Source organism: Gadus chalcogrammus, chromosome 7, assembly GCF_026213295.1.
Source record: "Gadus chalcogrammus isolate NIFS_2021 chromosome 7, NIFS_Gcha_1.0, whole genome shotgun sequence".
NCBI classification, from domain to species: Eukaryota; Metazoa; Chordata; class Actinopteri; order Gadiformes; family Gadidae; genus Gadus; species Gadus chalcogrammus.
In genome coordinates this window covers 15984148-16006588 of record NC_079418.1, presented here as the reverse complement: position 1 = coordinate 16006588, position 22441 = coordinate 15984148, and the positions used below count along the sequence as shown (strand labels likewise).

The 22441-nt window shown below is 45.2% G+C and overlaps 3 protein-coding genes and 1 non-coding gene across 4 annotated transcripts; all 4 read left to right on the top strand.

The window, feature by feature from the left end:
- The first annotated feature begins 163 nt into the window (after positions 1 to 163).
- On the top strand, positions 164 to 11146 carry cct6a (chaperonin containing TCP1, subunit 6A (zeta 1)). Its single transcript, XM_056593858.1, has 13 exons — positions 164 to 446; positions 1109 to 1172; positions 6225 to 6359; positions 6689 to 6862; positions 7312 to 7415; positions 7578 to 7848; positions 8381 to 8463; positions 8717 to 8813; positions 8933 to 9080; positions 9745 to 9878; positions 10000 to 10102; positions 10189 to 10261; positions 10780 to 11146. Exons 1-13 carry the CDS (start codon positions 310 to 312, stop codon positions 10850 to 10852), a joined length of 1596 nt encoding a protein of 531 aa, XP_056449833.1. The 5' UTR covers positions 164 to 309; the 3' UTR covers positions 10853 to 11146.
- LOC130386761 (small nucleolar RNA SNORA22) lies at positions 9324 to 9459 on the top strand. Its single transcript, XR_008896209.1, has one exon. It is a non-coding gene; the product is annotated as a small nucleolar RNA SNORA22 (small nucleolar RNA).
- A 350-nt stretch (positions 11147 to 11496) lies between the features above and the next one.
- On the top strand, positions 11497 to 15423 carry sumf2 (sulfatase modifying factor 2). Its single transcript, XM_056593859.1, has 9 exons — positions 11497 to 11716; positions 11801 to 11948; positions 12028 to 12142; positions 12223 to 12267; positions 12353 to 12503; positions 13663 to 13718; positions 13834 to 13918; positions 14090 to 14231; positions 14954 to 15423. The coding sequence occupies exons 1-9, from the start codon at positions 11623 to 11625 to the stop codon at positions 15054 to 15056; spliced, it is 939 nt and encodes a 312-aa protein (XP_056449834.1). The 5' UTR covers positions 11497 to 11622; the 3' UTR covers positions 15057 to 15423.
- Positions 15424 to 16081: 658 nt separating this feature from the next.
- Positions 16082 to 21397, top strand: bicdl2l (bicaudal-D-related protein 2-like). Its single transcript, XM_056594795.1, has 7 exons — positions 16082 to 17171; positions 17857 to 17970; positions 18649 to 18801; positions 19648 to 19727; positions 20188 to 20308; positions 21050 to 21201; positions 21268 to 21397. The coding sequence occupies exons 1-7, from the start codon at positions 16590 to 16592 to the stop codon at positions 21395 to 21397; spliced, it is 1332 nt and encodes a 443-aa protein (XP_056450770.1). The 5' UTR covers positions 16082 to 16589.
- The last annotated feature ends 1044 nt before the right edge of the window (positions 21398 to 22441 follow it).

The window sequence follows — 22441 nt, the reverse complement described above, 5'->3', positions numbered from 1 at the left end:
AATCCGCTTTCCTCTTTATACTTGCTATAGTATAGGTAACTTTTGTGAGACGATGCTTCACATATAATACATATCCATATGTTTGTAGTAGTATAGTAATCGTTTAATGAGTTTAAAAGATTACGAACATATGATTGACTCACGCTTGAACCAATAAGACACATCATGGGTGCGTCTTTAAGGGCGTGACCAAGAGCACGTGGTGGATGCTTCTGGAAGATCGCTCCCTTTTCACGAGCCGCCTAGGCCAAGCAGTCTAGACTCCCTACCGGCGAAACATCACTCCGTCGCTGGCTCTCTTGCTCCACTATGTCGGCCATAAAGTCCCTGAACCCGAAAGCCGAAGTGGCCCGCGCCCATGCCGCCCTTGCGGTCAACATCAGCGCGGCCCGCGGGCTCCAGGACGTGCTGAAGAGCAACCTGGGTCCGAAAGGCACCATGAAGATGTGAGTCCCGCTACTCGTAGCACACAGCCGAACCTTTGTTGAGCACGCGTGCTAATGCTATGCGCCCCGTTTGCTAACTAGATGATGTTGGATAAACTAAGAATATGTGTGAAGTGACTTTGCAAATGTGTTGGACCTTCTGATATAAATGAACGATTACTGTATTTGTGAAATTCCCTAAACTATAATTGCAGCTCCTGAGCGGTGCCAAGCTAATGTATCGGCATTAGCATCCTGTCGCTAGCGGGTCCCTGCTCTGCACGCTGCAGTGTCACGGCTCCGCAAACCCAATAGTTAGGGCTAGCTCAACTAGCTAGGGCTAGCATACGCATGTCAGCAGGCAGTGTCTTGAGAGCAGCGTTTTTAAGATTGGTCCTATTTTGGGGTGGTTTTAATTAGTCTTGTTTGAATGCTCCTTGATAGCTGTTGAGTTCTCCGGAAATATGATGCTGTGATGCTACCGATTATTAAAGAAAGGCAATAGTGGTTGGAATAACTGACATATTGACACATCAAATGTGAACAACTAACATGCCGTAAAATAAATATACTTGAGTTCAGTCAGTTTGAATATATGATGATTACCATTTGGCTTAAATTAATAAAATGCTATTTATTCTAGCTACAGAAACTGATAATGACACCTGTGTTGTCTACCGCAGGCTGGTCTCCGGCGCAGGCGACATCAAGTTGACCAAAGATGGAAATGTTTTGTTACACGAGATGGTAAGAACTGGATAAACGAAGGCCTTTGCCCCAAATTTTTATTTTTTGATTGCTATATAACCACACCTCTATTGTTAGCAAGATGCTAGGTCGTATTTTCCATGCAGGTATATGGGGTGGGTCTCTGACGGGATTGTAGGTTTTATTCTTCCATTCCTGCATAGGTGGGAAAGGGGTATACTGCTTTGTTTCTAATGTGTAAGATAAGGCAGTGATGCTTTTAACTTACTGCAGGCCTTATCTTAACTCTCAGGTTGTACCACAGAAAATGTATACATTGAGGAGTCCCATTTAAAAGGTTCAGTGCTGCACAGAGAACAGATTTTAGGAGGACCCGCGGGTCTTCTGTTCTGCAGTAACTGCTCTGTACCGCTGCATTGAGGAACATTTTCACTCCCTCATGTATTCAACAGACTAGGACACAATTTAATTACACAGGATTACATGTTTTTCTAGGGCTTAAAGGGGTAGTTCGGAATTTTGGACATAGGGCCTGATTCCCAAGTGAGCATTGGTATTCTATATCACTGGACAGTTTTCAACACATTTCATTCAGTCCTTCTAGTTGCAGAGTTCGCTCGTGCTAGGCTAGCGCACGTCAACGGGCAATGCTAGCCTGCTATTAAAAACAGTGTTGCCCACTCCACAGTGCACCCGAGGTAAATCAATTATAACGACAGACTATAAATTTAAATGTCTGTTTAATGTTAGAAATATAACCAACCTTGCATTGCATTTTGAGGGAATTGCTGGGTCTCAGCAGCAGTGTTATATTCCTGGTAGTAGGCTACGGCAGCGGCGGACTGATACCTAGGTCGTTCAATTGCGCTTCTGTCCCACGCGTCTCTGTTTACGTTCTGTCGTGATTCGGTTAGAAACCTAACCAGCGCATAGTAAAATTCCGCTTCTGCTGAGAAAGTAGTCACTCGATGATTCATGCGATGCAAGGTTAGTTTTATTTCTAACATTATTCTATCAACACAGACATTTAAATCTATAGTCTGGCGTTATAATTGATTTACCTCGGGTGTACTGTGGAGTGGGTAAGACTGTTTTTAATAGCAGGCTAGCGTTGACCTGCGCTAGCCTAGCACGAGCGAACTCTGCAACTAGAAGGACTGAATGAAATGTGTTAAACTGTCTCCAGTGATGACAGTTTAGCCCTATGTCCAAAATTCCGAACTACCCCTTTAAGTCAACCTAAGATAATCATGGGGGACCAACTGTGACAAACCGATTGTATAATAAAAGTGGTGGGTTTCAGATCAACTCTCGGTCAGAGTAAGACTCGTTTACGGCAGCGCTTCAATATGAAGTAAAGTGGGTCACACACCAGATGAGCCAATTCACTTGATGAATTCCAAGGTGCCAATTCTGATAGTTTCACATTCAAGCCATCGAGCGTTGAACAGGAAAGTTTACGCAGTGTTAAAGGTCCCATGGCATGCTACTTTATGGATGCTTTAATATAGGTGTTATTGGGCCCCTAACACCGTATTTGAAGACGTTCCTGAAATTCAGCCGTGGTGCCGAATGACAGCTACTACCAGCCAGTCACACAAAGTTCCTTTCCCCCCAATTCCTTCTCAACCATGGCTGAGATAACCCCCACTACGATTGTCTCGTTGTGGAAATACCAGAGACGCCAGAACCCGACGTGTAAACACCAACAGCAGAACGGTTATCCAAATAACAAAGAAGTGTACAACACTTGCGTTACAGTACTGGAGCTCTATATCTTAAAGGGGACATATTATACCACCAGGTGTGAGTATGAGTAGCCTTAAAAGCCGTTTTGAAAATCTGCCCCACATGACATCACTAGTGGGCCTGTCCACCTAGATCTCTGCTTGATAGATGAGCAATGCTTACTTCAGTCCACTGGGTAGGCTGGTAGACTGATCTATCCAGCACAGATCTCGTTGGACACGCCCACTAGTGATGTTATATGGGGCAGATTTCCGCAACTGCTTGTAAGGCTAATCACACTCACACCTGGTGGTATAATATGTCCCCTTTAATAATATCATAGTATGCATAGATATTTATCATATAATGCATATTATCACGGCCAAAAGCTGTGTGCGCCTCCAGATGATATTATGAATCTCAAATGACTGCGTCGGGTTCTACTACGTCTCTGGTTCTTTCACATCAATCTGAAGTAGCCTGAACCACTACGTGGAGGAGAAAGGGATTGTTGCCCGCGATTCCAAATCGGCGCTTCTGAGCTTTGTTTTTTTCAAAGGCAGAACAGCATACCTAGTGCTCGTTTTATACCAAACGACATTTCTAGCTACTGGCGACCATAATCAGGCTAGGGGAACTCGTGCTGTCAGTTTAACGCGTTATTAACGGCGTTAACGCAAACCTATTTTAACAGCGTTAATTCACGCGATTAACGCTCTTTTGGCTTGGCAAACGTCGTTGTTTTTTCAACTGCTGACTAGCAACAACTAGTCACGTTAGAAAAACGACAACACCATACCGGATCTAGCTACACAGAAAACAACAAGCACACTAGGGCTGGGCGATATGGTCTAGCCCTGCCATTGTAAACAGTGTAACCTGTAAAATAACATAAAATGTAAAATATATAAAATATACTCCCCTCTAGACAAAATTGACTTTTGTGAGTGTCGCGTCTTTTGAGTGAGTGAGAGCCGTTGTGGGCGCACAGCTCAGGCTGCTGGCCAGCGCTGCAAGGAACTTTTATAAACGCAATATTGTTATCCCGCAGTAATCAGCCCGACAGCCCCGAAACGTTAGCGGCCCACCGGGAATTCTCCAGACTCTCGTGTGTGTGTGTGTGTGTGTGTGTGTGTGTGTGTGTGTGTGTGTGTGTGTGTGTGTGTGTGTGTGTGTGTGTGTGTGTGTGTGTGTGTGTGTGTGTGTGTGTGTGTGTGTGTGTGTGTGTGTGTGTGTGTGTGTGTGTGTGTGTGTGTGTGTGTGTGTGTGTGTGTGTAGCCTGGTAATGTGTATAGGCCTACGTACGGTAGGAATATTCCTACTGGTTTAAATGTTAAAGTATTTCCCATCTTTGCTGACGCGATTAAATATTTTAATCGCTTGAAGGCACTAATGTTAGATTAACTTTTAAAGGGACATTTTCATGCCATGGGATCTTGTAATTAATAAATATAAGTTAGTTATGCCAGACGTTTTTTTTTTTTTAAGATTTGCCCCCATTTGTTAATACATCCATCTTATTAAATTGCAGAGATGTTGGTTAACCCATTCAGACCGGATCACGCATACGTGTGTATTTACCTTTAAGACCGGAACACGCATCTATGCGTTGTTACCATTGAGACCGGGAAACGAGTCTGTCATTTTCAGCAATGCAGTCTTTTTCAAGGCAAATGACCAGTTATACTCACTGTGATTGGTTGATATATTCTTGGGGTGAGCGAACGAGATGCTTGGGATTTTTTTTAAATTAATAGCGAAGCATTCTATTGGTCGAAATACACGTGGATCATGTTTTAGTCAGTGGGACGTTTAAACTTTAAATCGCCGAAGCGATCGAATATGGCATCGAACATCACACATTCGAGTGAAGTTAGTGACATCGAAGACACTGAATTAGATAACTTAGATGAATTAGATAACTTGGAAGAAAATATTTTACCATCTGATCGCGTGGTAAGAGCAATGGATTCAAGTGATGTTTGGGGAAGAAGAGGATTTGAGCGAGTTTGAAGGCTTCGCGAACGAGTGGAAGAGTGGCAACTTTCACTCGCGGGAAAAGATTCCATTCAATCGCTAACCTGGCATAAAGATCGAGCTGCCAGTGCCAGATGTTATAACACCGGTGCAGGTATTCTCCAATATCTTCACGGAAGAAATGTGGATGCGTCTTATAACGCAAACCAACCTCTATGCTGAGCAAACGCGGAGTGCAACGCCTTCGAACAGCAAGTGGGATCCCGTCACAATCCATGAAATTAAGACGTTCGTGGGACTGTGTCTGGCCATGGGGATACATGATAATGATTTGATCCTGATACTAATTACAATACGTTATGTCACAAGTCACTGATAATAATGGATGATTTGAATAATAATATGATACATAAAAACAATACAAATGACAATTATAGATTATTCTTACGATAATAATTCATGTCTGATGATAATGATTTGATCCTGATACTAATTACAATACGTTATGTCACAAGTCACTGATAATAATGGATGATTATGGATAATAATATGATGATAATATGATCCATCAAAATAATACAAAGAAAATGAACATTAATAAAAATTGAAATTATTAGGTAAAGAAGAAGTAACCCTCTGTTTTGTTTTGTTCTATCTGTGTTTCAGTGTCTATCACTTGTCACTTTGGTGCCTCAAAAGTATGACATAGAAGCAGATCTGTATAGATTTTCAAAATGTTCTTGATGTTTTTGATGTCTATTGATTTTTTAAAAATATGCAGTTGAAGTTTATGGCCAAGCAAGTCAGTCAAGTTGACAGCCAAAGAATTAATCTCTCAAATGCCTTTTACCTCATGTTTTTATCTGCTATAGAGCCTGAGAAATTAAGGTTTTATTAGGCGTTGACAAACTTTGAATATTGTTCTGAAAACCTTCAGGTTTTGAGAGGGGGTTTACAGAAAAGTTCTTAGGCATAAAAAGGCCTTTTTTAGTAGGCGTTTTAGGCCTAAATGGGTTAAGACAAGCAGTCCTTAACATTGGAGATTCCCAAGTTGTGATAACCGGGGCGCTTTGACCCGTTTTATAATTCCTACTATATTAAAATGTATGATTATTAAATCAGAAACTACAGAGCCTTGAATATTATTTTGATTTATACGTTATTTCAAACACAATGCAGCCCATCACTCAATTTGGAATGCATCAGTGCATTGAGAATCGCTTTCTCCATATGAACGGATCATCTGCGATTGGCCGACCAAGGAGTTTAGTCAAATGCATACCGACCAACCAACCAAAACTTGAAAGCCCTGGTTTTCTCATTGTCTGGAACTTGACTCAAGATCCAGAGTCTCGCTCTGATGTTCTTTTTTTTTTGTTCCCAAAGCAAATTCAGCATCCCACTGCAACACTCATCGCTAAGGTTGCCACGGCGCAGGATGACATCACGGGAGACGGGACCACCTCCAATGTCCTCATCATCGGTGAACTGCTGAAGCAGGCTGACCTCTACGTGTCAGAGGTAGGGCCTCAGGATGGCAAAGCGCCCACACTGACTACAGTTCACTGGTTAAGCCCTTCATTTATTGTTAATGAAGAGGGAATCCATTACCTACATGTTTGAATTGCAGTCAAATGAAAGGCTCTCTATTGTACAAATTATGCCACAAAATGTCCAAAAGAAATGTTTCCTATTTAAGACCAATCAGTACACTCGACCATAATCCAAAATGCATCACCGCGCCACACTTTAATCGTTCAGGATCTGAATGTCATAGACCAATCAATGCTTACTATAATCAATGTTTGAGTACAGTGTCTAATGATTTCTGCCGGTCCCCATCTACCCAGGGCCTCCATCCCAGAATCATCGCCGAGGGCTTTGAGGAGGCCAAGGGGAAGGCCCTGGCCTTCCTGGAGGAGGTGAAGGTGGTGCGAGAGATGGACAGGGAGACTCTGATCAGCGTAGCACGCACCTCCCTCAGAACCAAGGTCCACAAGGAGCTGGCCGACCTCCTCACTGAGGTGAGCATAGAGGAACTGACCTCATGTTGTCGTCAACTTCTTGTTTAGATTTGAAGAAATCAAATGGATGCATATGTTGTCTTTCTGCACATGTGTGACAACCATACAAATGTACCATAATTGTTGATGGGTCTCCCTTATTGGCCAGTAAAGGATTGATTCCGCTACCTTTTCTTGCACGGAGAACACCCAGGGACGCTATTGTGGCTCGCTCTGGTCTCTTACTTCTGTGCTACAGTAACTCTGCTCTGTACCTCTGCATTAGGAGTGTTCTCGTCTCCATAAATGTATTCAACAGATCAGTACACATTTTCCAAGTTTTTCTAGATTTTTCTTCTACGTTGATTTAAGTTATCTAAATAAAAATCGTACCATGGAAGTATGCAGAAATGTAATAGAAGACCCTTTGATTCTGCTAACCGGGCCGCCACCTCCTGTCTCGTCTGTAGGCTGTTGTCGATGCTGTGCTTGCCATCGCTGTTCCCAATGAGTCCATTGACCTGTACATGGTGGAGATCATGGAGATGAGGCACAAGACCGACAGCGACACTCAGTGAGTCTGCAGTGGCTGCATGCCTACCCTTTGTTTCATTATGCTGTGGCCACTCCTAGTCTAAAAATGTTTTTATATATTTGGCTATAAAAATGTCTACCTAGTTTTACTAGCCGTTATGCGAGTGTTCCTCATGAGCGTTCCTGTGGTTCATTTCACTAGGCTGATCCGAGGGCTGGTCCTGGACCACGGTGCCAGACACCCCGACATGAAGAAGAGGGTGGAGGACGCCTTTGTGCTGACCTGCAACCTCTCCCTGGAGTACGAGAAGACGGAGGTTAACTCCGGCTTCTTCTACAAGAGCGCAGAGGACCGGGAGAAGCTTGTGTCGGCGGAGAGGAAGTTCATAGAGGAGCGCGTGCAGAAGATCATCGCGCTCAAGAAAGCCGTCTGTCCCGATGGCAAGAAGGGCTTTGTGGTCATCAACCAGAAGGTATGCTTGTGAGGTTTCTGCTATGTGATACGGGGGGCTGCCACCCTGTAGGTAGAATGCACAGTGGCATTAAGGACTAGTAGATGAAGACCAGAAATTAGTTTTTCTCAGTATGAGATGAGAAGCTGGATGCAGAGGACTTTGTTTATTGTTATAGGCCAGGGACCAGGAGTGCAACCCTTTATAATGTGGATCGACTTTTAATCTCAAGTGCCTCTCTGTTACGGCAGAGCTTTGATGTATAGCGGGTCGACAGATAAAAACACTGAACAATTTATTTTAAGTGAATCTTTTGAATAAATCTACCCATATGGATGGTACGTGACGGAAGACCTCCCATTAAGGGTACAACAACTATATTGGTTTTGGCGGGCATCCAAAATAAATCATATGTATGGACAGAATTAGCACTCAACAAGGTTGTGGTGTTGAGCTCATGTCAAGGTGCTTAATGCCTTCTCATTGTCTGTCTTTGCTCTTAATATTGAAACAACATTAATGTTTTCCCTATTTTCCAATTGGCCTTTCGTAGGGTATTGATCCATACTCTCTGGATTCCCTCGCCAAGGAAGGCATTGTTGCTCTGCGCAGAGCAAAGAGGAGGAACATGGAGAGGTATGGCGAGAAGGACTCATGAATAGACTAACTTCTCAACAAATCTATTGATAAAGCTGGTGAGGTGGACCTCCTGGTCAGCTGTCTCCTTATCTTAAATGTGCTAAACATTAAAGATGGAGGATGACTACCTTTCAGCTGTCTCCTCATCTTAAACGTGTAGCACAATCACGGGTAAAGGACAGATTAATACCTCTAGAGCACATGAGGGACGAAATTAACCAAAGTGTCACATGCTTGACTCTGTTTGCAGACTCACATTAGCTTGCGGTGGCATTGCAATGAATTCCGTTGATGACCTCACTCCAGAGTGCTTGGGCCATGCCGGACTTGTGTACGAACACACACTGGTGAGTGTTGGCCATCTCTTGGTCAGGTTTGCATGCTAATTTAGTGTTTCAAATGCCTTTTCTTCCTGTTGTCTGATGCTCTAGTCAGCCTCTAACCCTGACGGGCCATCTCTCTGCAGGGAGAGGAGAAGTACACGTTTGTGGAGAAGTGTGGTAACCCTCGCTCGGTGACCCTGCTGGTGAAGGGGCCCAACAAGCACACCCTCACACAGATCAAAGATGCTGTCAGGGATGGGCTGCGCGCCGTCAAGAACGCCATCGAGGACGGTGAGGGCTCGGTCTGCCAGCCGCCTCGAGGCTCCACTCGTCTGCTTGTTCACCGGGACAAAATACACCCTCATCATCCCCCTGTTTTTTCATTAGCTTCATGCAAATGTTATAGGGGTGTTGAGAAACATAATCTCATAGATGCATATAAAGCAAACGTAGTTTACATAATTTCTCTTCTCGAGAAAATGCTCCTTTCCCAATGCCTAACCAGTTAAAGGTTTGGTAACGCTACACTGTTTCTTGCACGGAGAACACCCAGGGACGCTAGTGTGGCTCTCTCTGGTCTCTTACTTCTGTGCTACAGTAACTCTGCTCTGTACCTCTGCATTAGGAGAGTCCTCGTCTCCATAAATGTATTCAGCGGATCAGTACAAACTTTTGTGGAGGAAGGTTTAGAGAGATTTACCTTCCCCATTTAAACCATCAAATATAGGTCTTATTGAATCGTTAGATGCTGTTTCTGTGTAAATCTGGTGTGTGAACTCACAAAGATGCATGTCTATCCACACCATTCCTCCCAAGCTGATGACAGTTGGCATGTGTTTGCATATTGACACATGATGGGTGGCCGTTAATACCCTGATGTGGAGGCCGGTCCTGCTCAGGGGTTGGTGATTAGACTTCCCTGTTACTGACCAGCCGCTGGTGTGTCCCTCTGCAGGATGCGTGGTGTCCGGGGCAGGGGCGTTTGAGGTGGCAGTGGCCGACGCCCTGGTGAAGCACAAGCCCAAGGTCAAGGGAAGGGCCCAGCTGGGAGTGCAGGCCTTCGCCGACGCTCTCCTCATCATTCCCAAGGTGCGTCTGACCTCATCTCTCTGAATCTACTCTGAACTCCCAGCTCTCTGAATTCACTGACAGCCTCCTGATTCCCTTACCGACTCGTCTGTATCTCATGTTCTTCTGCTCCTGACTGTAGGTTCTGGCCCAGAACTCTGGCTACGACCCCATGGAGACTCTGGTGAAGCTGCAGACGGAGTATAAGGAGTCTGGCCAGCTAGTGGGAGTGGACCTCAGTACAGGTGAGGCACCGGCCATGACAAATCTAATTCGAGACGCTGCGTAGTCATCCACCTCTCTGTGAACTGACCTTTTCCCTTCTTCCCAGGTGAACCAATGGTGGCTTCAGAAGCAGGCGTTTGGGATAACTACAGCGTCAAGAAACAGCTCCTTCATTCATGGTTAGCTCACTCTTTTTCTTTGTTCTAAAGGGGTAATGACCCCAAAAGTTATATTTATTAGCTAATATTTCTGGTATGATCTTGGACATGATATCAATTACCTTTTAGTGACTAACTGAAATAACATGTCACTAAGAGAGAAGATGGGACTAAAATTGAGTTTTTACTCGTGTGAATGTGCCACTGTGCTCCGTCCCGTTCTGTTAAACTAAGACCTCTTTAGTTTACTCATGGAAGTCCCCTGCAGTGGGGTGTACTTTCTGGGCAGCGGTTTATTGATGGCAGTGGGGGGAAGGGTTAAGCTGCTTGGACCCTAGTAGTATAATGCTCCTCATATGCCCTCCTTATAATGCTCCCACAAAAAGATGGCACTTAAACCTGTCTGCATATATTTCTGTGTGTTTGATTGGAGTTCAATATGGGGTGGAGTTCAATATGGGGTTCACAATCTCCAAAAAATATCCTTCCCCTTGGGGGCGCTTATTGATAACGTTGTCAACCTTTCTGCCTCTTTCCAGCACGGTGATTGCCAGTAACATCTTGCTGGTAGATGAGATCATGAGAGCTGGAATGTCTTCTCTGAAGGGTTAAGCGCTGCCTATAGACCACGTCGCTGTCCCATGTCCCCATGGATGGTCCTCTAGCAAACCGGATGGTCCACAGCGCCTCACTGCTTGTGGCACAATGATGCACCCTGCAGTCTGATGGACAGCCCATTATTATATGTCCCTTTGTCCATTATCTGTGTCAAAGATAATTGCTAGCTCCCAGTTTATGGATTTGTCATCACTTCTTTTAAATGACTTGTCTATTTAAGAGATTGTTAAGCACTGAACGGTCATCCAGTTTTGTTTCTACTCATTAAAAGTGTTCCTTGCTCATGAAGCTCATTGTGTTGTGTTATTTGTTAACAATAAGTGGATTGAGTCTGAAAGATTACAATTTTAGCTGAAAAGCTATTAAATTGATGTAGCTATAATACAAGTTAAAACGCTTGCTATATTTCTTTAATTGCACAAGTTAAACGTTAGTGGGGAAAATACTTTGTTATGGGACGTTTGTTTCAAATTCGCGGCTGTCGTTTTTCGGTCTTGGGCTGAGGAAGAGAAGTCTAAATAAATGAGGTAATATCCCAGTGGTCTAGGGGTGAACGCTTCCACTGCATTCGGAAAGCTTTAACTATGGTATGTTTCCAAATAAATGGAAACTGACCGAAATCCAGATGCCACGGACTCTTTTTATCGTGGCACCAGCTTCCGGTTTGCCGGTGAAATCGTTCCGTCTTGAATTGGACAACTTTAACATCGGTAGATGAAACATCGGTGTTTATGTCGTTGTACCCCATATCATGAACGTATGAAATGCCCTTTGATGCCCCAGTAGTATATAAGTGTTTCAAAATGTGTGTAAACATTGTATTATGGATATGTGCATTTTCTTTCTTGGCACTGGCAGGTAAGCTATTCAACGTGAAACAAGTCTTTATTTTCTAGAAACTTGACTCGCGTGATTAACTGTCCGTATCATGTCCTCGGAAAGACGACCTGAGGATGGTTCACATTCCAGGAGGAAAGATGACCATGGGGACCAATGAAGGAGACGCCAGAGATGGAGAGGCGCCGACTAAAGGAGTCGCAGTCGGACCGTTTAACATCGACAAATACCCAGTTACTAATGCGGATTTTAGGTGATCTTTAAACCTGTAAGTTAGAATAATAACTGAAAGGTAAGGATTTAACCATGATGTCTTGGTCTTTAACCATCAGAGACTTCGTGCGAGCACATAAGTACAAAACAGAAGCTGAGAAGTTTGGTTGGAGTTTTGTTTTCCAAGACTTTGTATCCGTGGAGCTGAAAAGCAAAGTGACAGAAACGATAAAGGTATCTATCTTCCTATAAGCCTACATGATATCCTTTTGGCCACTGATGAATTCTGCTTGACTTTTTGATTTCCTCAACAGTCTGCCCCCTGGTGGTTGCCAATAGAAAGGGTTTTTTGGCGACAGGTGAGGTCAAATATATTTGTTGGCAAAAAAAAAAAAAAAATCCAAGGGCAGATTGTAAACCTTGATGTGGTTCATCGCACTCCAGCCCGCAGGACCAGGGTCTGGCATCAAAGAGCGTCTGGACTTCCCGGTGGTCCAAGTGAGCTGGAACGATGCGCTGGCCTTCTGCCGCTGGAGGGACGGACGGCTGCCCACGGAGGAGGAGTGGGAGTGGGCTGCCCGCGGGGGGCTGCAGGGTACGTGGCTTAGCTAGAAGGGACCTTCCAACGGCCCTGGGTCGCTCTAGGTATCGTCTAGGTCTAGGTATCGTCTAATTATGGTTGAGGTCTAGGGTGGGTGGAGGTATGGTCTAGTTATGGGTGAGGGCTAGGTTTGGTCGAGGTCTAGGTATGATCTCGTGGTCCAGTTCTAGGTCTAGGTATGTTGGTCCAGGGGAAAGCGTTTTCACATCGCTTAAAACTCTCTTAACGTTTACAATCCTTTAATCTGCCACACTCAAAATAAGTATTTTCCTGAATTGTGAGATTGCAGAATTTTTACAATGAATCAGGAATTTGATATTGGCTGTGTCTCAATTCAGGGGACGCATCCTTCGAAGGTGTGGCCTTCGTAGACCGTGATGGCCGAACAAACGTTTTTAAATGAGACGGTCTGGCCTACGGAGAATTTCAAGTTTGCTTAACAAGCCGGTAACACCCTTTACCTTGCGTGACAATGCGCCGCTCCTGTCACCTAGCAACCCTGACAGCTGCGGTTCAAACCGGACGGCAGAGGAGAAATATGGAGCCGTGATATAATAATTATATAAAATATAACGTAAATTAGTTTAAAGTTATATGGCTCGTGTTAATGTCATTGAACTTTGACAATAAAGTTACACATTTAAAATATTCCCAACTTTATTTTAATGTATAAAAAATTTAGTTTTACATAGATAACAGTTTTGTCATTAAATATGTAATTTGCTGCAACTGCTGTTTCCGCTCTCTCCAACACCATTTCTGAAAAAATCCTTACGCGCAATGAATCTTGGGATACGTTGGGCTGTGAAGGATCCAGCCGGTGGAAAATCCGGGAAAAGAAGGCTGCATTTGTCGGCGGCATTTGAAGGAGCCTTCGAAATGGGACAGCCTGGACGCGTCGCAGTGACGCAATCGGCCTTTGAATGCATCCTTTGAAGGATGCGTCCCCTGAATTGAGACACAGCCACTGACATCCATTATAAATGTTCCGATATCTGTTAGTGAGTATTATCACTCTGTTTTGTTACCTACGAGATATAAACACACCACCCGCTCACAGGGTCATCCTACAGGCTCAGGTCTTCGTGTGTTTGCATCCTGAGTTAACACCTGACCGCTAGTACCATCCTGACATCATATTCCAACGTTCTAGGAAGGACATATCCCTGGGGAAACAAGTTCCAGTCCAACAAAACCAACCTCTGGCAGGTCGGCCTGCAGTCAAAACACACATCATTGGCACCCCCTGCTCTAACATGTGTCACTATAACATGTTGCAGAAAACATCTCACCTTTTGTCTCAAAGTGAACTGATGTGTTTCAGGGCAAGTTTCCTGATAGAGACACTGCAGAGGACGGTTACCATGGCGTCTCCCCTGTGAAGGCCTTTCCTCCGCAGAATAACTACGGTACTTCATCCACACATCCATGAGAACCACACTATTGTTAAAGGCGTGTCCCAGCTGTAGCGCTGTTGAGGCAGACAGGACTGAATCCATCTCATGCAGTGGAACAGTGAGCTACTGCGTTGGACCCTGGATCCATGCTCTGATGCAGTGTGAACGTGCCGTCTGCCACAGGGTTGTATGACATGATGGGAAACACTTGGGAATGGACTTCCACCTCCTTTCCTGGAGCTCAGCCAATGTACGTCCTGCGTGGTGCTTCCTGGATCGACTCTGTGGACGGCTCGGCCAATCACAAGGCAAGAATCACTACCAGGTGAGTGGGTTCCTATGTTGTGCGTGGTGTCGTGTTTTTATGTGATGTCAGACGCAGCTCCTTAATTCTCCAGATGTTTATTCTAATTAGATGATTCAGCGACAATATTCAGAGCTCTTTGGTGGTTTGTATTGTATTGTATTGTATTGTACTCTTAATCTGGTTGCTGAATGTCTGTTCCGGTCTCATGCTTTCTCAAAGTTGATGTATTTTGCAACCAGAAAAAGTCAAGTTTATTGATATGATATAGTATATGCTAGTAAAGTGGAATTATACTGACCTCCTTAGCCATGAGCTGTCAAGCAAAATAAAAACTCAATGCTTAAATACTACTAATCATTCAGGATCACCTGTTGACAAGAGGTTGAATACTACCAATCATTCAGGATCACCTGTTGACAAGAGGTTAAATACTGCCAATCATTCAGGATCACCTGTTGACTACAGGTTAAATACTACTAATCTTTCAAGATCACCTGTTGGCCACTATGTTTCACTATGTTTTCAGTAGGTTTTCACTGTTTTCAGGATCTTTCACCATATTTCAGTATGTTTTCAGTATGATTTCACTATGTTTTCACTATGTTTCAGTATGTTTCACCATATTTCAGCATGTTTTCAGTATGTTTCACCATATTTCAGTATGTTTTCACTATGTTTTCACTGTGTTTCAGTACATTTCACTGTGTTTCAGTACATTTCACTGTTTGTGTTCTCTGCAGGATGGGGAACACCCCTGACTCCGCCTCAGATAACCTGGGCTTCAGGTGTGCAGCCAGCGGGGAACAGAAACAAGCCAAGAACAAAGGAAATTCTGAGTTGTAGTCACAACAATTGTCCAGCTTGACTATATAATGCATGAAATGAAATGTGCAATTTCTTATTTTCTATTTTGATGTTAGTAGTAGTAGGCAGAGTAGGAAGCCGATGACATACGGAGGGAAAAATGTGATGATTATGATAACATTTCGCTGCTATTTCTCCCAAGGAGAACTTCTGGAGATTTAAAAAGGTTGACATTGTATAATTTCCAAACATATTTGACCTGTTAAAGACCTTGTAAAGAAATACATTTGAATAAATATGAATATGAATCATATCTCTATGCCGTTTTCCTTGCATAACTTTGCATGCAATCTGAATTTTACAAATATTACTAAGCAAAATCTATGAGGTTATATATGAACTTGACCTGGGCAGTCTAAATCTGTAAGGATATATGTTGACATATACTAAGCAACACAAGGACTTAGGATATTCTTACAATGGGATCTTATCTGTTGCTATGGGAACAAGAACTTCCTGTACAAAGTCCTGAGTCATTCTTCAATCGAGTTGTCTTTCAGCTCATTTTGTTGTCAGTGGCGACAGATAGACATGTGAACCACTATGTTTGACAACAAAAAGAGATTTTAGAATGTAAAATATTAAAACAAATTTAATAATAATAGGCAAATTTGAGCCTAAACGTCCAATTCTTTATGCAAGTTTTTGGATTGGTAAATAGCTTAATAGTTTCAGTCAAAATAAGAATTTGTCCTTCAATCCTTATCTGAGAAACCTAGAGTTACTAGGGATAGAACCTTGTCGACTTATACCATTACACAAACGGGGGCAATTCTAACGTAAAATGAATCGTTTTTTACCCTTTTTTGAATCATTGTGGCCCTCACTACATTCATAGTGTTTCTGTAAAGGTCCCACAGGGATTCATTAGAAGCATACAGCGAGACATGTGATCTCTTCAATCACGTCATCCGTCTCCAACACTGACTTGCTGTGACCAACCCTGCTGACAGATACAACAGTTTAAAATAGCTCAGGTCTGCTCTCGTCAGACCTTTGTTAACCGGTGACGGGCCAGGACCCGCCCCCCCCGGGGTGTGTGGACAAACACTGTGTCACGGCCGTTCTCCCTCTCTGCCGCCATACTCCCACTCTGCCTTCATTTACACAAGAAGGAGGAAGAGAGAACGCCATGCAAGCGCGATCCATCGCGAGGAATCCAATGACCTTGTGACTCGCGTCAGACGGCAGACTCGCACGCCGTTCAGGAAAAACAAGTCGGTGGACATTCTGTTGGTTTCCCTCCCTCCCTCGCTCGCTCTATTCTCTGTCTTCCTCTTCTCAGTTGTTTCAGACACACGGGCCTGACAGCAGCTGGGGACGTTTCGCTGCGTCCACGCCACTGCGTCCACTCCACTGCGTCCACTCCACTGCGTCCACTCCACTGCGTCCACGCCACTGCGTCCACGCCACTGCGTCCACTCCACTGCGTCCACTCCACTCCACTGCGTCTGCGGCCCGGTCCTCGTCGGTCCTGCTCTGCCCTGGTGGCTGGTCCTGTCCCGTCCCGTCATGGAGGGCTCCCTGCCCTTCTCCGCGCTCAACGACAGGCTGAGGCCCCACAGCACCCCGCAGCGCCTGTACGCCCCCCCCAGCATCTGGGAGGACAGACAGACCCCCCGCCCCCTCAGGGAGGGCCCCTCGGGGGGGGGGGCCCGACCCACGCCGTACCAGGGGAGGCCCGACCCAGAGGAGTCTAACGCCGGGTCCGAAGAGCCCGCCGAGGAGGACTCAGAGACGGGGAGCTTGGACTCGGACGGCGGGTCCTCCATGAACGAAGACCAAGGGAACCGCTCGGACCTCCTGTCCCTCCTGACCCAGTGTCTGGACCCCGCCATGAGGCTCACAGACACCGGCTCCGAGGGGCTGGAGGACCCGGCCGAGGGCCGGCCCGATGCCAGCTCCCCCTCCTCCACGGAGAGGAGCTCCGACCTCCCCGAGGGCTCCTCCTCCTGCCCCGCCCGGGAGACGGGACGGGGAGCGGACTCACGCGGAGCGGACCCACGCGGAGCGGACCGGAGCCTACCGGACCTGCTCCGGGGGAGCGGGCGGCCGCTGAGCAGGCGGCGGACGCTGGGGCCCGTCTCGGACACGGTAGGCTGACAAACAGACGCTCCAAGTATTGTTGGTTGGTTGTGTAACATGATGTGTGTCTTCACTTTCATGGCAAACCACGCTCAGTCCCCTTAAAGAACAAACACAGGGAAGCTTCGGTCTTAAGATACTCTCAAGAGCAGTTCACATGCAGCTCTGTGTGCGCTGTAGCTCGCTATGTACAGCCCATTGAACATCATCACCTGAACAGGGTAATGGTTGGGCCTGATTATGAGTACTGTATTATGGTTTGTGGTGCAGCAGCTGGTCTCAGCTCGAAAGACAGGATTTGTTCTCAAGGTTTTGATCGTGAATGCAGACCAGCAAGGAATTTATTTATATAAGCATGCTAAACTTTGAATGTGCTTGTGTGCCACTTGTGTGTGTGTGTGTGTGTCTTTGTGTGCGTGTCTGTGTGCTTGTCTATGTTTGCGTGTCTATATGTGTGTGTGTGTGTGTGTGTGTGTGTGTGTGTGTGCGTGTCTATGTATGCATGTCTGTTTGTGTGTCTGTGTGTGTGTGCGTGTCTATGTGTGTGTGTGTGTGTGTGTGTGTGTGTGTGTGTGTGCGTGTCTATGTGTGTGTGTGTGTGTGTGTGTGCGTGTCTATGTATGCGTGTCTGTGTGTGTGTCTATGTGTGTGTGTGTGCGTGTCTATATGTGTGTGTGTGTGTGTGTGTGTCCAGCTGAAGGAGGTGCGGCGGGAGGTGGCTCTTTCCCGGAGCCGCAGCATCCGTCTGAAGGCTCAGGTGGACAAGCTGCAGGAGGAGGGCCCCGGATGGAGCCAGCACAGAGAGAGGGTAAAACACCCTTCATATCAGCCTCCAGCCTGCACACAGCATCACATGCTGGAGCTGCCCCGTCATTGGTTCAAATTAGTATGAGGTGATCCCTGACAATGGTATGGGACATCACCACGGAATGCAGCAGAGAGAGGACGTTCTGTTTCCTGCAGTGGTACTCTGTTTGGGGAATTTTATCATAAATGTCAAAAATGTAATCCAGTATTTGTCTCTGTAGCTTGGTTCTCTGAATCTTAAAACATGGCAGAGGTAATATTGTGCTTCCACTCCAGCAGGAGGGCAGCAGCTCTTTGACCCGGCAGTGTAGCTCGGCGGGCCCGAGGGAGGGAGGGGTTGGTTGGGAGTGTGGATGGAGATTGGTTTTTAACAAAGACGGTTACTTTTTATTGGTAGAATTGATCAGTTACAGGATGTGATTTGAACATTACTCAGAGCAACCAGCTTTGACTCCAGATATGTCTGGGTTATTTTAAGCTACAAGCTAGACTTTTAAGAATTGACTGTTTAGCATTTGCTTTCATTTGCTCTTCACAAAAGTGATTTAGTTGTCTTTGTGAGTCCCTTTGTTTTATCTTTTTTATGTACGGTTACAAACAGTTTGTGTCGACAATTAAATGAGCTTTGTATTCGATGCTCTGAGGAAATGCCAATAAGAAGCTTCTGGTTTGGGGGCAGGTGACGGAGGAGGTGCTGTCCATCCTGAAGCTGCTCCGTCCTCTGAGCGACGCCAGGCTGGTGGAGCCCTCGTCCAGCGCCGACCGGCTGGACGCTGGGCTCAGCCAGCTGCAGCACGTCGCCCGCTCGCTGGCCCTCAGCCACGGCAACCAGGTACAGTCCCGCCGCCTTATAAGGCCTTCCTGTCCGTCTGCACGGATGGTTAGTTAGTGAATCCTGTTTCTAACTGTATTAGTACATGTACCTTCTTTCATCATGTTATTTGACCCGGACATGACCTGCTCCTGCCTTTGTGTTTAACACAGTGCGCCCTTATAATGTGTAAATGCGCTGTCCTGAAAACCCAATAAACAGATCAAAAACAACCCAACAATAGATATGACGGTATAATGAATACAAAACATAAGAACCCGGCAATAGGTTTTTCAATGTTGACATGAATGAGAGACAGTGTCTTGTCAGGGAGATACCAGCCCTCCCCTGGGGCGAGGGCGTGTCTGCTATGGGGGAGCGTCTGAGGCGGGGGCGTGTCTGACATGGTGGCATGTCCGAGGTGGGGGCGTGTCTGAGGCTCGGATAGGCTTTCTCAACTGAAGTATTGTTGTTGCAGTATATCGTTGGATACATTTTGCTGGAATATCATTGGCTAAGAGGAACCCTAGTTTCCTGTACATTCTCCTCTGCTGTTATCATCTTCACTATTAACATCTAGCTAGATTATCATCTGTCATCATAAGTGCCAGCTTTAGGGCTGGCTTTATGGTTATGAGTTGGTCTCAAACTAATACATTTATACCATACAATAAACTCTTCAATTAGCCATAATAGCTCATTATGTTAAGAACCCAATTACATTAACCAACTAGTTAATATTGGGCTGCAGGAATGAATATGCTCTGTTTGGTCCAAGTTGTTCAAAGAATACAAGCCACTGTAATACATAGACAGACAAGACAGGCATACATGCTATCAAGTTTTTCCTTATGTGTTTTTTCTCAGTCATCTGGAGTGGGGAAGAGGTCAGAGGACATGGCCATTCTGGAGCAAGCCCTCAGAGACAGAGACGAGGCTATAGAGAAGTGGGCAAGCACACACACACACAAACACACGCACATAACACACACACACACACACACACACACACGCATACACACCCAAATACACACGCGCACACCACACACACCACAGGCATACCACACAAACACACACACATCACGCACACACAAACACCATGCGCACACGCAAACACCATGCCCACACATCCACACATATATACACACACCCACACGCACACACACACACACACCACAGACACACACACACACACACACACACACACACACACACACACACACACACACACACACACACACACACACACACACACACACACACACACACACACACACACACACACACACAGATGTATCTGGTCAAATCACGAGAAAGTGATTCATGATACAAAAGGAAGTCAAGGAGCTGTTTGCAGCTGTCTCAGAGGAATGTGTCACGGTGTCTCCTTCCTGTTCTGTTCTGCAGGAAGAAAGGAATGGAGGCGGAGTTGCTTCGCAGTAAGTCAGAGATGATGTGTCTGAATAACCAGCTTCTGGAAGCCGTGCAGAAACGACTGGAGCTCTCTCTGGAGCTGGAGGCGTGGAAGGTAGGTCTGACCCCGGTCACACACCACCAGGCACCTCATAGGACCCAGTGGTAGGTCTGACCCCGGTCACACACCACCAGGCACCTCATAGGACCCAGTGGTAGGTCTGACCCCGGTCACACACCACCAGGCACCTCATAGGACCCAGTGGTAGGTGTGACCCCGGTCACACACCACCAGGCACCTCATAGGACCCAGTGGTAGGTCTGACCCCGGTCACACACCACCAGGCACCTCATAGGACCCAGTGGTAGGACCTCCGGCTGACCGACCTGCTGCACTCACCATCAAATGATGCAGTAAACGGAAGAGTGTTTTTACTAGGTCTTTAGAGGTCTTTCTGTTGTAGAGTCACTATTATCGAGTGACTCTACTCTTTATAACTATTATAGTGTCTTTAGATTGACTCTACTCTATATAACTATTATACAGTCTTTAGAATGAATCTGTTTATATAACTGTTATAGTCTTTAGAGTGACTCTACTTGATATAACTAAACACTGTACTCGTGTGAGGCTAAGCAGCATGGTGTAGCACTAGCAGAGAGAGTGATGCGCTTAGCCCCGCTAGTCTCCTCATTCATTCATTCATTCATTCATTCATCTGGAACGGGCACTGCCTCCATTGGCCCTTTTCCTTGGACGACCTCGAGTTGAAAAGCATGTTTTGAAAGAAAAGGAGGAGCCAGGCAGGTCCCATGGGAAGCGGCCTTCTGTTCTTACCCCCCTCATGTCTTCCAGGAGGACCTCCAGTACATCCTCAACCAGCAGCTGCAGCAGCAGCAGAGCCAGCAGGCGGAGGAGACCCAGAAGAGGAGCCGCGGGGGGCTGCTGAGGAGGACCCACCGGGTGCCGGTCCAGAGACCCGACCCCCCCGCCCCCGCCCCCGCCCCCAACCCGAGCCCCCCTCCGCCTCCTCCTCCTGCCGTCACCAAGGCCTTCCCCTCGGACGGCTTCAGCTCGCTGTCCCGCGCCTTCAAGGGCCGGTTCAGGAGGGGCAAGGTCGGTCGCCAAGGAGACCAGGAGCCGGCGGGCCCCGATGTACAGCAGGCGTCAGCCACTGGTTTCCAGACTGTATCGCTGGACTAAAACAGTCAGTCAAGAATATACTAAGAAGACATTCACAAACACAGACAGTCACACACACACATTTTTATGAATGATTAATCAATAATTATCGCCAAACCATATCCTATAAGATATCTTTTTTTTATCTTTTATTATCTTTTATAATAAGTGGGTGCTTCATAACTACCCCAAAGGATTTGTTTTATGTTATATTTGTTTGGCTGACGCATTCATCCAAAGTGCATTTAACCATGGTATAACCTTAAAAGTGAAAGAATGGTGACACATAAAGCCTAAATCAAGTGCTCTTGAGTGTGTATTGGTGTGACGGAACAGATTAGGATGTGTTTTCATCTTGCTGATTGGCCGATATACATGGCTAATACATGACTGCTCATCAGGTGTTTGACACGCCTTCACCCAGCGCTAAACATGTTCATATATAGCAGTAAAATAGCTTTACAAAATATCGTCATATCATATTTTAAACAAATAAAATTTAAAACTCAGACTTAACTGAGTAACTGGTTTAAATATTGAAGCTTCCAAAATAAATATATATATGTATATTTACAAATCTCTATATATAAATATATATATATGTATCAATACATTTCTATATAAATATATTTATATACACATAAATAAGAAAATATAGATACATATATATATAATACATAAAAATATCTATATTTATATAGATATAGCGTGAGGTGGAAAAACTCAAATTAAAGTACAGTTACATCACTGAAATCTTTCTCAATTCCAAGTACAAGTATTGTAGTTAAAATTTACTCAAGTGTAAGTACAAAGTACTCAAAAGTACTAACTCTTTTCAAAACCTACTCAAAAGTAATAGTTACTAGTTATTTTTAACTGGTCATATTTATTGCCTTACCAATCAAATGTTTTCAACTGCAAGGGGTGATCCAAAATCTCTAATCAGGGTTAACTTTGGACAATGATTTTGAGCATTTTTACATCCTGTCATATCCATTTTACATCCTGTCATAGCAATTTTAAATCTTGTAAAATTGACATCCTGTACGTCTTGAAAACGTAACT